This window comes from Jaculus jaculus, chromosome 15 (assembly GCF_020740685.1).
Source record: "Jaculus jaculus isolate mJacJac1 chromosome 15, mJacJac1.mat.Y.cur, whole genome shotgun sequence".
Taxonomy (NCBI): domain Eukaryota; kingdom Metazoa; phylum Chordata; class Mammalia; order Rodentia; family Dipodidae; genus Jaculus; species Jaculus jaculus.
The window spans coordinates 36,631,105-36,646,954 of record NC_059116.1 but is presented as its reverse complement, the minus strand read 5'-3'; the positions used below and the strand labels follow the sequence as shown (position 1 = coordinate 36,646,954).

General features: G+C 47.8%; 1 protein-coding gene across 1 annotated transcript; it reads left to right on the top strand.

The window, feature by feature from the left end:
* Positions 1-7,670: 7,670 nt before the first annotated feature.
* Arrdc5 (arrestin domain containing 5) lies at positions 7,671-14,869 on the top strand. The gene is made up of 3 exons (XM_004654729.1): positions 7,671-7,923; positions 10,294-10,499; positions 14,345-14,869. The coding sequence occupies exons 1-3, from the start codon at positions 7,671-7,673 to the stop codon at positions 14,867-14,869; spliced, it is 984 nt and encodes a 327-aa protein (XP_004654786.1).
* The last annotated feature ends 981 nt before the right edge of the window (positions 14,870-15,850 follow it).

The window sequence follows — 15,850 nt, the reverse complement described above, 5'->3', positions numbered from 1 at the left end:
ACCATAGCCAGCTCAGTTTTGGACTTTTACAAGATTTCATTTTCGAAATGCTGTGATTGGTGTTTCCTTTGACCCCTCAATGACATCCAAGTCTTCATCCCCAACACCAGGACCTTCCGGGGCAGAGAAAATTTAAAATTCAGAATGGTGTGTTACGCCTATAATCTCAACATTCTGGATGCTGAGGCAGGAGGATTGTCATGAGTTTGAGGCAGCCTGGGCTACAGAGTGAATTCCAGGTCAGTCTGGGTTAAAAGTAAGACCCCAAGCTGAACGTGGTGGCGCACGCCTTTAATCCCAGTACTTGGGAGGCAGAGGTAGGAGGATCGCTGTGAGTTTGAGGCCACCCAGAGACTACAGAGTGAATTCCAGGTCAGCCTGGGCTAGAGCAAGACCCTACCTCAAAAAAAAGAAAAAGAAAAAGTAAGACTCCCAACTAAAAGAGAAAAAAAGAAGGGTGGCTGCTCAACAAATGTGACTAAGTGTCTCTGAAATAGGGACATTAACCAGGTAAGATCAATGCCATGACAAGGTCTAAGAAATGAAAGGGGAAGGTGGAGTCTCCAAGTGAGAATAAGGTTAGAATAAGGAGGCCAAACTTGGCATGGAGAGGCATGACTCATCCCAGCATTCCAGAGACTGAAGCAGGAGAATGGCTTCTAGTTTTAAGGCCAGCCTGGGATACATGAGACCCTGTCTGAAAAAAATAAACAACACTACTAGCCAGGCATAGTGCACTCCTTTAATCCGAGCACTCAGGAGGCAGAGGTAGGAGGATTGCCCACCATGAGTTTGAGGCCACCCTGAGACTACATAGTGAATTCCAGGTCAGCAAGACCCTACCTCCATAGACAAAAAAAAAAAAAAAAATCCAGAGACAGAGGTAGGAGGATTACTGGGAGTTTGAGGCCAACCTGAGACTGAATGCCAGGTCAGTTTGGCCTAGAGTTAGACTCTACCTTGAATAAAAGAAAAACAACAAAAAAGCGGGAGATTGAAATCAATGAAACAAAGTATCAATGTCTACAAAGGCTACCACATAAACTAAAGCAAGACCTGGCACAGAGGATGGATCCAGGGTGTCCCTGTAGACTGTCTAGCACTTTCTGGGCTTTAGGGTCCCTTTCCTATGAGAAACACCAGAGGGCTGTAGGGATGGCTTAGTGGATAAGGCGTTTGCCTGCAAAGGCAAAGGACCGACATTTGACTCCCCATGACCCATGTTAGCCAGATGCACAAGGTGGCACATGCACCTGGAGTTTGTTTGCAGTGGCTGGAGGCCCTGGCACACCCATTCTCTCTGTCTCTCTCTTCCTTTCTCTCTGTCAAATAAATAAAAATAAAATATTTTTTAAAAACCACCAGAGATAACCGCTAGGATAAAAGAACATCTGTTTCTCTTTTGTAGAGTGAGCAGCTCCTGAAGGTCTTTAAATCATTTAATAAACTTTAATTGACAGACATTGGTAGGCATAAAGCAGATCCACTCACAGCCCCACCCATTTAACCCAGGAGACTGAGGCCTAAGGAAAAGGTCACTCATGCAAGGGGCGGGGCTTCGTGACCTCATATCACTCATCAACACAGGTCAGGTGCATTTTTTTGTGTTTTGCTTTTTTGTTTTTTCGAGGTCTGGTCTCACTCTAGCCCAGGCTGACCTGGAAGTCACTATGTAGTCTCAGCCTTACACTCATGAAAATCCTCCCACCTCTGCCTCCTGAGTGCTGGGATTGAAGGTGGCATGCGCCATCATGCCCAGCCTTCTTTCTTTAAATAATAATAATAATAATATTTTATTGTAGGCCTGCCTGGGTACATGTCTCTAATCCCAGCACTCAGGAGGCAGAGGTAGGAGGATTGCCATGAGTTCCAGGCCACCCTGACACTACATAGTGAATTCCAGGTGAGACTGAGCTAGAGTGAGAACCTACCTCGAAAAACCAAAAAAAAAAAAAAAAAAAAAAAAGCCCAACTTTTATTTATTAATTTAGATGATAAGTTTTTAATATGTTTTATTTACTTATTTGGGAGAAAGAGGCAGAGAGAGAGAGAGAATGGGCACACCACTGCAAATGAACTCCAGATGTGTGCACCCCCTTGTGCATCTGGCTTACGTGGTTCCTAGAGAATCGAACCAGGATCCTTTGGCTTTGCAGGCAAACACCTTAACTACTAAGCCGTCTCTCCAGCCCTGTTTATTAATTTATTTGGGAGAGAGAGATAAGGAAAGAGAGAGAATGGGCACACAAAAGCCTACAGCCACTGCAAGTGAACTCAGACACATGTACCACCTTGTGGCATCTGGCTTTATGTGGGTACTGGGAAATGGAACCTGGCTCCTTAGTCTTTACAGGCAAGCACCTTAACCACTAAGCCATCTGTCCAGCCCCCCAATTTTCTTTTTACATTTGGGAGGGATGTGTGTTTTGTTTTTTTTTGGGGGGGGGAGTTGGTTTTCCGAGGTAGAGTCTCACTGTAGCTCAGGCTGACCTGGAATTCACTCTGTAGTCTCAGAGTGGCCTCAGACTCTCAGCAATCCTCATTTTCAGTAGCCAAAGGCCCTGGCACATCTTCTCTCTCTCTCTCTTTCAAATAGATAATTCCTTTTTTTTTTTTTTTGAAGTAGGGTCTCACTCTAGCCCCGGCTGACCTGGAATTCATTCTATAGTCTCAGGGTAGCCTGGAGCTCATGGCAGTCCTCTTACCTCTGCCTCCCAAGTGCTGGGATTAAAGGCGTGCGCTGCCATACTTGGCTAAAATATGTTTTTAAAAACTCAAAACAGTATTGCTGAAGATTCCACATACTTGGGCTGCAAGGCCACTGAGAAATGCTACTGAAAATGAACTCCAGACACATGTACCACATTGTGCTTCTGGCTTTACATGGGTACTGAGGAGTCAAACCAGGGTCTACAGGCTTTGCAAACCATTACTTTTTAAATATTTTGTTTTTATTTATATTATTTGAGAGAGAGAGAGAAAAAAGAGACAATGGGCATATCAAGGACTCTAGCTGCTGCAAACAAACTCCAGATGCATACACCACCCTGTATATCTGGCTCACGTCAGTCCTAATCACTAATCCATCTCTCCAGCCCTACAAGCAGTTATTTTTAACCACAGAGCCATCTCCTTAACCCCTCTTTTTTAAAATATTTATTTATTTATTTAACAGAGAAAGAGAGTGAGGGAGAAAGAGAGAGGGAGAGAGAATGGGCATGCCAGGGCCTCCTGCCCACTGCAAGTAAACTCCAGATGCATGCACCCCTTGTTTATCTGGTTTACATGGGTCCTGGAGAGTCATACCAGGATCCTTTGACTTTGCAGGCAAAACCCTTAACTGCCAAGCCATCTCTCCAGCCATCCCTCTTTTTTTCTATAGATTGATTTATTTTTTTTTTTTTATAGTAGAGTCTTGCTCTAACCCAGACTGACTTGGAATTCACCATCTAGTCTCAGGCTGGCCTTAAACTTATGGCAATACCCCTACCTCTACCTCCCAACTGCTGGGATAAAAGGCATGCACCACCATGCCTGGATTGATTCAACTCCTCTTTTTACATATTGTTTCATTTTGTTGGTTGTTTTGGTTTGGTTTTTTGTTGTTGTTTGTTTGTTTGTTTTTTGAGGTTTCACTCTGGCCCAGGCTGACCTTGAATTCACTATGGAGTCTCAGGGTGGCCTGGAACTCACAGCAGTCCCCTACCTCTGCCTCCCCAGTGCTGGGATTAAAGGCATGCGCCACGACACCTGGCTTTGGTTTGGTTTTTCAAGGTAGTGTCTCACTCTAGCCCAAACTGGCCTGGAATTCACTATGCAGTTTCAGGCTGACCTCGAACTCACTGCAATTCTTCCACCTCTACCTCCCGATGCTGGGATTAAAGGTGAGCACCACCGTGCCCAGCACTTGCTTCATTTTTTATCCAGGTAGGCGCCCTCTTGCCTAGCCCAAGCTGACTTGGAATTCACTATGTAGTCCCAGGCTGGCCTCGAACTCATAGCAATCCTTCTACCTCTGCCTCCTGAGTGCTGGGATTAAAGGCGTGCACCACCACACCTGGCTTCCAGCTCAATATTTTTTAATTATTTGAGAGAGAGAAAGAAAGAACATAAGCACACCAGGGCCTCTTGCCTTTGCTGACTTAACTCCAGACACATGTAACACTTTTCACATCTGGCTTTACATGGGCACTGGGGAATCAAAGCCAGGCCATTAGACTTTGCATGCAAGCATCTTTAATTGTTAAGTCATCTCCCCAGCCCTATTCTTACATTTTTTATATGTTTTTAAATATTTTATTTTTATTTATTTGGGAGAGAAAGAAAGGCAGAGAAAGAGAACAGGTGTGCCAGGGCCTCCAGCCACTACAAACAAACTCCATCCAAGTGTTCTACCTTGTGCATCTGGCTTAAGTGGGTCCTGGGGAATTGAAACTGAGTCCTTTGCCTTTGCAGGCAAGTGCCTTAACTGCTAAGCCATCTCTTCAGCCCTATATTTACATTTTTTTTTTTTGAAACAGGGCCTCATTCTATAGCACAGGCTACCCATACGGAATTCACTATATGGCCTAGACTAACCTGAACTCTTGACAATCCTCCTGTTCTCACCTCTCCTAAGGGCTAGGATGAGAGACCTGAAGCCACCACCGAGCTTGGCTTCACTTTTGATTTTGAGGAGCTGGAGAGATAGCTCAGAGGTTAAAGGCATTTCTTGATTTTTGTTTTGTTTTGTTTTGTTTTGCTTTTCAAGGTAGGGTTTTACTCTAACTCAGGCTAACCTGGAACTCGCTCTGTAGTCTCAGGGTGGCCTCAAACTCACAACAATACTCCTACCTCTGCCTCTCAAGTAAGTGCTGGGATTGAAAGCATGCACCACCATGCCCAGCTGTTGTCCTGATTTTTTTTTTTTTTTCGAGGTAGGGTCTCACTCTAGCCCAGGCTGACCTGGAATTCACTCTAGTCTCAGGGTGGCCTCGAACTCATGGTGATCCTCCTACCTCTGCCTCCCGAGTGCTGGGGTTAAAGGCATGCACCACCACGCCAAGCTTATTTTACTGATTTTTGTAACAAGGTCTCACTAAGTGTCCCAGGCTGGCCTTCACCTTTCAACCTCCCTACTCCAGCCTACAGGATGGCTGGGCTCACAGGCAGACCTGTACCACCAGCCTTAACCTTCCTGTTACTTCCCAGAATTGCCTAGCCGAGCCAGATGTGGCAGCACATACCTGTCATCCCCGCACATGGGAGGCAGAGGCCCTAGGACCAGGAGTTCAAGGTCAGCTACAAAGCCAATTCCAGGCCAGCCTGGACTACATGAGACCCTGTTTCAAAAAAAAAGCCAGGTGTGGTGGCATACGACTTTAATCCCAGCACTCGGGAGGCAGAGGTAGGAGGATAGCCGTGAGTTCGAGGCCACCTTGAGACTCCATAGTGAATTCCAGGTAAGCCAGGTCAGCTAGAGTGAGACCCTACCTTGAAAAAAAAAAAAAAATATATATATATATATATGTATATATATATATATATTTTTTTTTTTTTCCTGACCACATCTGTGGGTAAGTTTTTACCTCTGCTGGTCCTGGGCTGGCTTGGCCCAGGCCCAGCCAGATTGAGCAGAGGGAGAACCCCCTCCCCCATACTCTCCACATGGCTTCCTTTATCCCCTCCAACTCCCCACATGACAGGAGCTCCTTAAACTTTCTTTTCACTCTTTTCTTTCCACGATTTTTCCAGGCCCTCCACGTGGGATCTGTAGCCACATGGGTGCCTTTCCTTGGATCTGTCTTTCCTCAGTAAATATAATAATTTAATAATTTAAAAAAATTTAAACTGGATATGGCCAGATATGGTGATGCAGGCCTTTAATCCTGGCACTTGGGAGTCCAAGGGAGGAGGAAAGGTCTCTGAGTTCTAAGCCAGCCTGAGACTATATAGTGAACTCCAGGTCAGCCTGGGCTAGAGTGAGACAGTACCTTGAAAAACCAAAAAATTTAAAAAAAAAAATGCTGGGTATGGTGGTTTATGTCTATAATCCCAGCACTGGAGAGGCTGAGGCAGGAGGATCACCTGAATTTGAAGCCAACTTGGGCTAGAGTGAGACCATGCCTTAAAAAGAAAGGAGAAAAAAAAAAAAAAGCAAAAGCTGGGCATGGTGGCACACACCTTTAATCTCCCAGCATTAGGTAGACAGAGATAGGAGGATCACTTTGAGTTCAAGGCCACCCTGAAACTACATAGTGAATTCAAGGTCAGCCTGAGCTAGATAGAGTGAGACCCTACCTTGAAAAAAAAAAAGAAAGAAAGAAAAGAAAAGATATGGAGCTGTAGAGATTGCTCAGTGATTAAGGTACTTGCCTAAACCAGGCATGGTGGTGCATGCCTTTAATCCTAGCACTTGGGAGGCAGAGGTAGGAGGATTGCCATGAGTTCAAGGTCACCCTGAGACTACAGAGTGAATTTCAGGTCAGCCTGAGCTAGGGTGAAACCCTACCTGCAAAATCCAAAAGAGCAAAATATCTGTTAACCATTCATGATCTGAATTGTGGTGTATGAAATCAATAAAATTATGGTACACATTAAAAGCCATGAGACTTTTTTTTTTTTTTCCGAGGTAGGGTTTCTCTCTAGCTCAGGCTGACCTGCAATTCACTATGTGTCTCAGGGTGGCCTTGAACTCATGGCAATCCTCCTACCTCTGCCTCCCAAGTGCTGGGGTTAAAGGCGTGTGCCACCATACCCAGCCAGATTTTGTTTTGTTTTGTTTTTCAAGGTATGGTTTCACTGTAACTCAGGCTGACCTGGAATTCACTATGTAGGCTCAGGGTAGCCTTGAACTCATGGCAATCCTTCTACTTCTGCCTCCCGAGTGCTAGAATTAAAGGTGTGCGCCACCATGCCTGGCTAGACTGGCTCTTAAAAATATATTTTATATTTATTTATTTGAGAGAGAGAATGGGCACACCAAGTCTTCTAGCCACTGCAAACGAACTCCATATGCATGTGCCTTCTTCTTCATCTGGCTTACATGGGTCCTTGGGAATTGAATCTGGTTTTTTTGGCTTTGCAGGCAAGTGCCTTAACTACTAAGGCATCTCTCCAGCCCCTCCCCCCCACCTCCTTTATGTGTGTGTGAGAGAGAATTGGCACACCAAGGCCTCTAGCCACTGCAATCGAACTCCAGACATGTGCACCACCTTGTACACATGTGTCACCTTGTGTATCTGGCTTCCATAGGACTTGAAAAGTCAAACATGGGTCCTTAGGCTTCACAGGCAAGCACCTTAACCATTAAAACCATCTCTCCAGCTCAAACTTTTTTGTTTTTTTAAACAAGCAAACAAACAAAGGAATGCGTCTGGATGTGGTGGCACACACCTTTTATCCCAGCACTTTGGAGGCTGAGGTAGCAGAGTTTTAGGCTTACAAAGTGAATCCCAGGTCAGCCTGTGCTGCAATGAAACCCTGCCTTGGGGGGGGTGGGGGATGAATTAAAGAAATAAATAAAGAATGCATGAGATTCTCAGGAAACTGGTCACCCCAACAGCATCCTCACCTTCACGGAACTCTGGGTGGACCGATGTCACAGAAAGGTTGCTGTTACCATAGTGAAGGAGCAGGATTCTCGGTGGCAAGAGGGCGGGGGAGGATGCGTTTTCCCCAGCCCAACCCTCATGTCTGTAGTAAAGTCCCTCGACTTAGTGCTGCCCAAGGATACGGTCTATCTGGCCGGCTCCAACGTGGACGGACAGGTGGTGCTGACACTGAACAGCACCCTGGTGGACCCCATCGTGAGGGTGGAGCTCGTGGGAAGGGGTTATGTGGAGTGGAACGAGGAGATCGGGCCGCAAAAAGACTACAGCCGAGACATCCTGTGTAATAACGAGGCTGAATACGTGCGCAAGACAAAGACCTTCCAGATAAAGGGTAAGGGGCCCGTGGCTGGAAGGTCAACATGGCTGCTAGTCAGTTGGCAAACCCTCCTGGACCTCAGAAACAAGCAGGGTAGAGAAGCCATATTTAACAGTGACCAGCACATGACATGAAAATGTCAACACATGGGGGTTCAGGGGCAACCGGGGAGTCAAAATGAAATCACAGTCTGCCATAGTGGGCACACTTTTAATCCCAGCACTCAGGAGGCAGAGGTAGGAGGATCGCTGTGAGTTCGAAGCCAGCCAGAGACTACATAGTGAATTCGAGGTCAGCCTGAGCTAGACTGAGACCTTATCTCGGGAAAACAAAAAACCAAAACAAACAAGCAAACAGAAAAGCTAGCCTTTTTATGTGGAATTCTCCCTGTGGTCACAAAAGGAGGAGAGGCCACAGAGGAGAGGACAGTGGTCAAAGCTACCACCCAGCCTGAATGTCCCCTCACACAGTAGGGATGCTGAGCTACCTGGAAATAAGACATCATCCCCAAACTCTGGTGTTGGGGATGTTTCCAGGGTTTTCTTTTGCCTTTTTTTTTTTTTTTTCTTTTTTTCCCTGAGGGAAGGTCTCACTAGCCCAGGCTGACCTGGAATTCACTATGTAGTCTCAGGGTGGCCTTGAACTCACAGCAATACTCCTATGTCTGCCTCCTGAGCGCTGGGATTAAAAGCTAAAGGGGAGCACCACCACACCCTGCTTTGTCATTATTTTGAACAGGGCCTCAAGTAGCCCAGACTGGCCTTAAACTTGCTATGCAGTTGAGGATGACCTTGAACTCCTGATCTTCCTGCTTCTACCTCCTGAGCACAGGGGCTACCAGAGTGTCACCACGCCCTGCCCAGCTATGTTTCTAGGTTTTCTGCAGTCAGACCAACACATGGTTTGCAAAACATAATTTTACTTATTTTGCTTTATTTCTGCTTTTTTTGTTTTGTATTATTTGGTTTTTTGTTGTTTTTCAGCTGTAGCCCAGGCTGATCTAGAGCTCACTCTACAGTCTCTCAGGATAGTCTCGACCTCAAGGTGATCCTCCTCCCTGTGGAATTAAAGGCATGCACCACCATCACCATGACTAACTTCTTTTTTTTTTTTTTTGAGAGAAAGAGGCAGACAGAGAGAGAGAGGGGGGAAGAGAATGGGTGTGCCAGAGCCTTCAGCCTCAAAGAACAAACTCCAGACGCCTGTGCCCCCTTGTGTGCATATGCAACATTGCACGTTTGCATCACTGTGCATCTGGCTTATGTGGGACCTGGAGATTCGAACATAAGTTCTTAGGCTTCACAGGCAAGCCTCTCCAGCCCCATGCCCAACTTAAAATTTTTTTTTTAATTTATTTGCAAGCAGAGAGAGAGAGAGAGAGAATGGGTGCAGGTATACCAGGGCCTTCAGCCTCTGCAAACAAACTCCAGATGCATGCACTGCTTTTTTCATCTGGCTTTTACATGGGTACTGGAGAATCGAATTTAAGTCATTAGGTTTTGCAGGCAAGTGCCTTTACTGCTAAGCCATCTCTCTAGTCCTTTGTTGTTGGTTTTTTTGTTGTTTTTTTTTTTTTTTTTTTGCTTTTTTTCCCTCCTTATTGTTATATGTCTTTTGGTTTTTGAAGTAGGGTCTTACTCTAGCCCAGGCTGATTTAGAACTCATGGTGATCTTCCCACCTCTGTCTCCTGAATGCTAGGATGAATGCCTATGCCATGACACCTGGCTAAGTGTTAGCGCTTTCAACTAAACAAAACTACCCTCCACCTGGCCTAGTGGTGCACCTGTCACTCCAGCATGGAGAAGGTAGAGGCAGGAGATTCAGAAATTCAAGGTCACCCTCAATTACATTGCAAGTTCAAGGTCAGCCTGGTCTATAGTGAGACCTTGAATCAAAAACAAGACCTTGATGGGCTGGAGAGATGGCTTAGTGGTTAAGGCACATGCCTGCAAAGCCTAAGGACCCAGGTTTGATTCTGCAGACCCCATGTAAGCCAGATGCACAAGGTGGTGCCTGAGTCTGGAGTTTGTTCATTTGCAGTGGCTAGAAGCCCTCGAACACCCACTCTCCCTCTCGGCTTGCCTCTCGCTTTCTCTTACCCACACACAATAAATAAATAAATAAATAAATAAAATCTCAAAAAAAAAAAAAAAACAGATGAAGTTTCAGCATTGTGTAGGAAGGTAGGCAAGCTTAGAGGACCACTGGGTAAAGGAGCACTCCCTCACTCTCAGCTGTCATTCAGTCAGTCAACAAACACGGGAGGTGTGGATCAGTGGTTAGATCATATCGCTACTGAGTTTCATTCCCAGATTCATCCTCTCCCCCCAAAGAGGGAGAAGCAACCTTCTCACAGCTTTGGCCTTGGTGTGTTTTGCTTACAGATAATTGGTTAAGTGCAGGCAGCCACACCTTTGACTTCCATTTCAACTTACCTCCCAGGCTTCCTTCCACCTTCACCAGCAAAATTGGTCATGTGTCATACTTCCTGCAGGCAGCCTGCCTGGTCCAGGACCACATCCTGGCCAAGAAGAGAGAGACTCTTCTGGTCCAAGGCGTCTCTGAATTCCGCAGGCGAAACCTCGAGAAGGTACCCTGGGGACAGGGGGCCATGAAGAGGAGATGCTTAGCAATGTCCCCCAGCTTGTGGGAGATTTTCACAAAAAGTGATTCACACCCAGCACCCTAGTGGGTGGCAGTTCATCACAGCTGCCCTTGTCCCCATGTCCTCAAGACCCCAAAAGTTAAATAGGGACTTTGGGTCAGGCTTGGGTTCATACCTAGAATCCCAAGCATTTGGAGAGGCTGAGAAAGTAGTATGCAGCCTGGGCTAAAGTGAAGTTGCCAAAAAATGCAAAAGGACATATCTGAAGCAGGCGTGGTAGAGGACACCTTTAATCTCAGCACTCGGGAGGCAGAGGTAGGAGGACTCCTGTGAGTTCAAGGACAGCCTGAAACTACACAGAATTCCAGGTCAGCCTGTGCTAGAGGGAGACTGTACCTGTTTGGCTATCCAGTCTGGAGGAACTTCTGACCTGGAGCGGGTGGAGTCCAGACCTGGGACACTGCTCAGCCCCCTGCAGGACCCAAGACACCCCACCAAGAATAGTCAAATGGGTACACAGTGTCCTTGATGCCGAAGAGAAGACCCCTCCATCACTCAGGGTGGGGAAATACCCCATGGAGATTTAATGGGTGGCAGAAATGCTTGGGCACTCAGTGGCTCCCTGGTAGGGCCTTTAAGATTCAAGACCTTGCCTGTGGTCTTCTCCCAGGAGCTGGGACAGAGGGAGGCTTCAGTCTCTGGGAGAGGAAGGGCCCAGCCCACTGACATGACCTTGGCCAAGATCAGCCACTTCCCAGGGGCTTATTTTTATTTTTCAAAGTAGGGTTTTACTCTAGCCCAGGCTGACCTGGAATTCAGTCTGTATTCTCAGGGTAGCCTCGAACTCACAGCAATCCTCCTACCTCTGCCTCCCAAATGCTGGGATTAACAGTGTGTGCCACCACACCCAGCTTTTAAAAACATTTTTATTTATTTATTTGAGAGAGAATGTGAGAGAGAGGCAGATAGACAGAAAGAGAATAGGTGCGCCAGGGCCTCCAGCTGTTCCAAATGAACTCCAGATGCCTGCACGGTGCATGTGCATCTGGCTTTACACAGGTCCTGGGGAATCGAACCTGGGTCCTATGGCTTTGCAGGCAAGCGCCTTAACCGCTAAGCCATTTCTCCAGTCTGCTTATTTATATATATTTTTTATTGATTTATTTATTTGCAATGGGAGAAAGAAGGGAGAGAATTGGCATGCTAGGGCCTCCAGCCACTGCAAATGAAGTCCAGATGCATGTGCCACATTGTGCATATGGCTTTACATGAGTACTGGAGAATCAAATATGGGTACTTAGTCTTTGCAGGCAAGCACCTTAAACACTAAGCCATCTCCCCAGCCTTCCAGGGAGCATGAAGAGGATGAAAGAGGGCTAGCACTTGGGTCCTGGATGTCCATGGTCCCAGAACCCCTTCTGCCTGCTTTCTGGAGCTCTGGAACTCATCTTACTCATCTGAAAAATTACAGAAATAGGCAGCCTGAGGGTCACCATTCATGGAGCCAGGACTAGGGTCAGGGTTGCAACTCAGTGACAGAATCCTTTATCAAGCATGACTCAGGCCCTGGCTTCTGTCCCCAGTCCACGGGGATACTTCATAGCCCAGGCACCCTCAAAGGATAGGTACTTGGAAGACTGGACCAGAATTGGGCTGGGCAGACCTGAATTCAGGGCCTGACCACGTGCCCCATGAGTGACCTTTGGTAGGTCATGTCCCCTGGGAGAATTAAGAGTGACCTGAGACACAGCACAGGCTTCTGCTTAAGAACTAGGGGTGAGGCCTAGTGTGGTGGTACACACCTTTAATCCCAGCATTCAAAAGGTTCTCTTTGAATTTAAGGCCAGCCTGGGCTAGAGTGAGATCCTTCCTCAGATTGCTGTGAGTTCAAGGCCACCCTGAGACTCCATAGTGAATGCCAGGTCAGCCTGGGCTAGAGTGAGACCCTACTTCGAAAAATAAAAAAAAATAAAGATCCTTAGGGGAAAAAATAAAATAAACCCTGAAGGTGAAAATAGCTTTAGCCAATGGCCTGGGGACCAGCAGAACACCTCCAGGACCCAGCTGTACCAGGAAGGGTGCAGGAAGGTAAGGGGTGATCTATCAATCATCACTTCCTCTCCAGGGTGGTAGTGAGGACATGGCAGCTGGGCAGTGTCCTCAGTAGAGATACTTAGTGAGTGAGAAGGGCTCAAATCAAAAGCAACTGACAGGCTAGAGAGATGGTTAAAGGCATTTGCATGCAAAGCCAAAGGATCAGGGTTCAATTCTCCAGGACCCATGTAAGCCAGATGCACAAGGTGACACATGCATCTGGAGTTCATCTGCAGTGGCTGGAGGCCCTGGCACACCCATTCTCTCTCTGTCTCTCTCTCTCTCTCTCTCTGTCTCTCTCAAATAAATAAAAGCAACTAACTCAGTCCGATTGGAAGGGAGGCAGAGTTTCAGTAGAAAGTTGAAAGAGAGAGAAAGAAGAAAGAAAGAGAGTTGGAGCCTGTGAAAAGGCCCTGGGGCAGGAGGAGCCTGGGTGATGGAGGAAAGGAGTGAGAGGCAGAGAGGGATGAGGGAGGGGATGGGCTACTGGGAGGATTTGGACTCTGACCCCAGAGAGGTGGAGCCTGGGGGCCTATGGGAGGAGGAGGGAGAAGGAGACTTGGACTCATGTCGCCCCCTCGTGGCTGCTGAGGGGGCTTACAGACTGAGGGTCCCAAGGGCAGGAGTTCAAGACGTGCCCAGGGCATCTTTAGGAAGATCAGTCTAGGACAAGGGCCAGAGCAGAGAAACCAGCAGCAGGGTCCAGGTAGAGAGGAGAGTCAGCTTTCTCCCTCCTGCCCCCGGGTCTTCTGCAAGGGCTATCCCTGTCATGGGACACCTAGTCCTCCTCTTCCTCCTCCACGTTTGTTCTGAAGCATGAACTGCCTGCCACAAAGCCTATCACTGATTCAGTGTTTCAGATGCTGTCTTCACTGTGGGCTTCCCTAGCAGGCATGTCTGACTGGCCTTACTCTTGGGGGTTTGCCCTTGAAGATGGCTTCAAATACATTCAAATAAGTGTTGTTTCAACGAATAAGTTGCCCCAGCTTTTTTTTTTAAGGTTTTTTATCTTTTTAAAAATTTTTTTGTTTATTTTATTTATTTGAGAGTGACAGACAGAGAGAGAAAGAGGCAGATAGAGAGAGAGAGAATGGACCTGCCAGGGCCTCCAGCTGCTGAAAATGAACTCCAGATGCGTGCGCCCCCTTGTGCATCTGGCTAACGTGGGTCCTGGGGAATCAAGCCTCGAACCGGGGTCCCTAGGCTTCACAGGCAAGTGCTTAACTGCTAAGCCACTTCTCCAGCCCTGCCCCAGCTTGTCTAGATACCAAAGAGCTATAGGACTCCCTCAACTCCCAAGTCTTGGAAACCCCATTGCAGACCTTGCACCCGACATTCTTGGGACTCACTGCACTTTAGTGACTGTGGTTGGCTGAGCATCCCGAGCGCTGCTGGGTCCCTGGCTTGTCATGACTCCAGGAGTTGGTTCCATATAGGGACTTACAGTGGTTCTGCCTGCCTTGATCTACCAGGTAGAGACACGAGTCACTTATGGAGAAGGCTGGAGAGAGACAGAAGGTGGGAGGTGACATCAGAAGAGATCAAAGATTGGCCCAAGTCAGGGTATCTATCACTCTAGCCCAGACTGGCCCTGACCTCTCCACCCTCCTGTCTCAGTCTTACCAAGTCCAAGCAGCTCCCCAGACTGGCAGATCCACAGGTGTTCCTTAGAGTCCCCACAGCGACATGGGACGGGCCTTGGGGGCTCCTCACAGCGGATCCATCCCCTTTTCCAGAATCCGCTATTGGTGGAGGCAGAGAAGAAGGTGTCCTACAGCTGCTGCCGCCAGGGCTGGGTGATGATGCAGGTACAAATGGACAAGGACACTTTCATGCCAGGGGAGAAGGTGGTCTTCACCACAGCAATCCAGAACCGAACGAACAAGTTCATCAAGACGGTGGTCTTCGCGCTCTATGCCCACGTGCAGTACCAGGGCTTCACGCCCACGGCAGAGCGTCGCCTGCACAGTGACAGCAGTGAGCTGCTGCGGCAGGTGACCAACGCGCAGATCAGGTCCTTTGCCAACACCACGGTGGTCAGCACTTTCAACCTGCCCCTTGTGTTGTCCGTCACCACGGGCTTACAGGACGAGATCATGAGCACAAGCTATGAGCTGGTCATAACTCTCCACCTGCCCTACTCACTGACCACTGTCAAAGCCCACGTTCCCATCAATATCACCAGTGCCCAGGAGGAACAGGCCAGCCCCAACCCACGCGAGGAGAACGCGCTTCCCAAGAGCCAGGGCCACTCCCAGTGACTGTACAAAGTTGAAGTAGTAAAAGCTTGTTTGGGTCCTGCGCAAGTTTCTGGCTGTGTGTGTACATGGGCAGAGTGCTAGCGTGTGCAAAGGCCCTGGGTTCCATCTTTGGCAGGGCATAGACAGCGAGTGGTGACTCACTCCTATCATCCTAGCACACAGAAATCTGAGGCAGGGGGATTGCCACAACTTTGAGGCCAGCTTTGGCTACAAAGAAAAAATTTGTCTCAAAAAAGGTGTGGGGGGGGGGGCTGGAGAGATGGCTTAGTGGTTAAGCGCTTGCCTGTGAAGCCTAAGGACCCCGGTTCAAGGCTCAGATCCCCAGGTCCCACATTAGCCAGATGCACAAGGGGGCGCACGCATCTGGAGTTCGTTTGCAGAGGCTGGAAGCCCTGGCGCGCCCATTCTCTCTCTCTCCCTCTATCTGTCTTTCTCTCTGTGTCTGTCGCTCTCAAATAAATAAATTTAAAAAAAAAAAAAAAGGTGTGGGGGGAGAGCCAGGCAGTGGTGGTACATGCCTTTAATCCTGGCACTCCGGGAGGCAGAGGTAGGAGGATCTTTGTGAGTTCAAGGCCACCCTGAGACTCCATCATGAATTACATACAGGTCAGCCTGGAACAGAGTGAGAACCTACCTTGAAAAACAAACAAAAAAGTGGGGGGGGGGGCAGAACCAGACATGGTGGTGCATACCTTTAATCCCAGCCCTCAGGTGACAGGGGTAGGAGGATCACTTTGATTCTGAGGCTACCCTGGGACTCCATGGTGAATTCCAGGTCAACCTGAACTAGAGTGAAACCTTACCTCGGAAAAAAACAAAGGTCGGAGGACTGGAAAGATGGCTCAGTAGCTCAGTAGTTAAGACTCTTTCAGGCAAAGCAAAAAGATCCCGGCTTGGTTCCCCAGTGTCCATGTAAAGCCAGATGTACAAGGTGGCACATGCGTCTGGACCTCAATTACAGCAGCTAGAGGCCCTGGCACA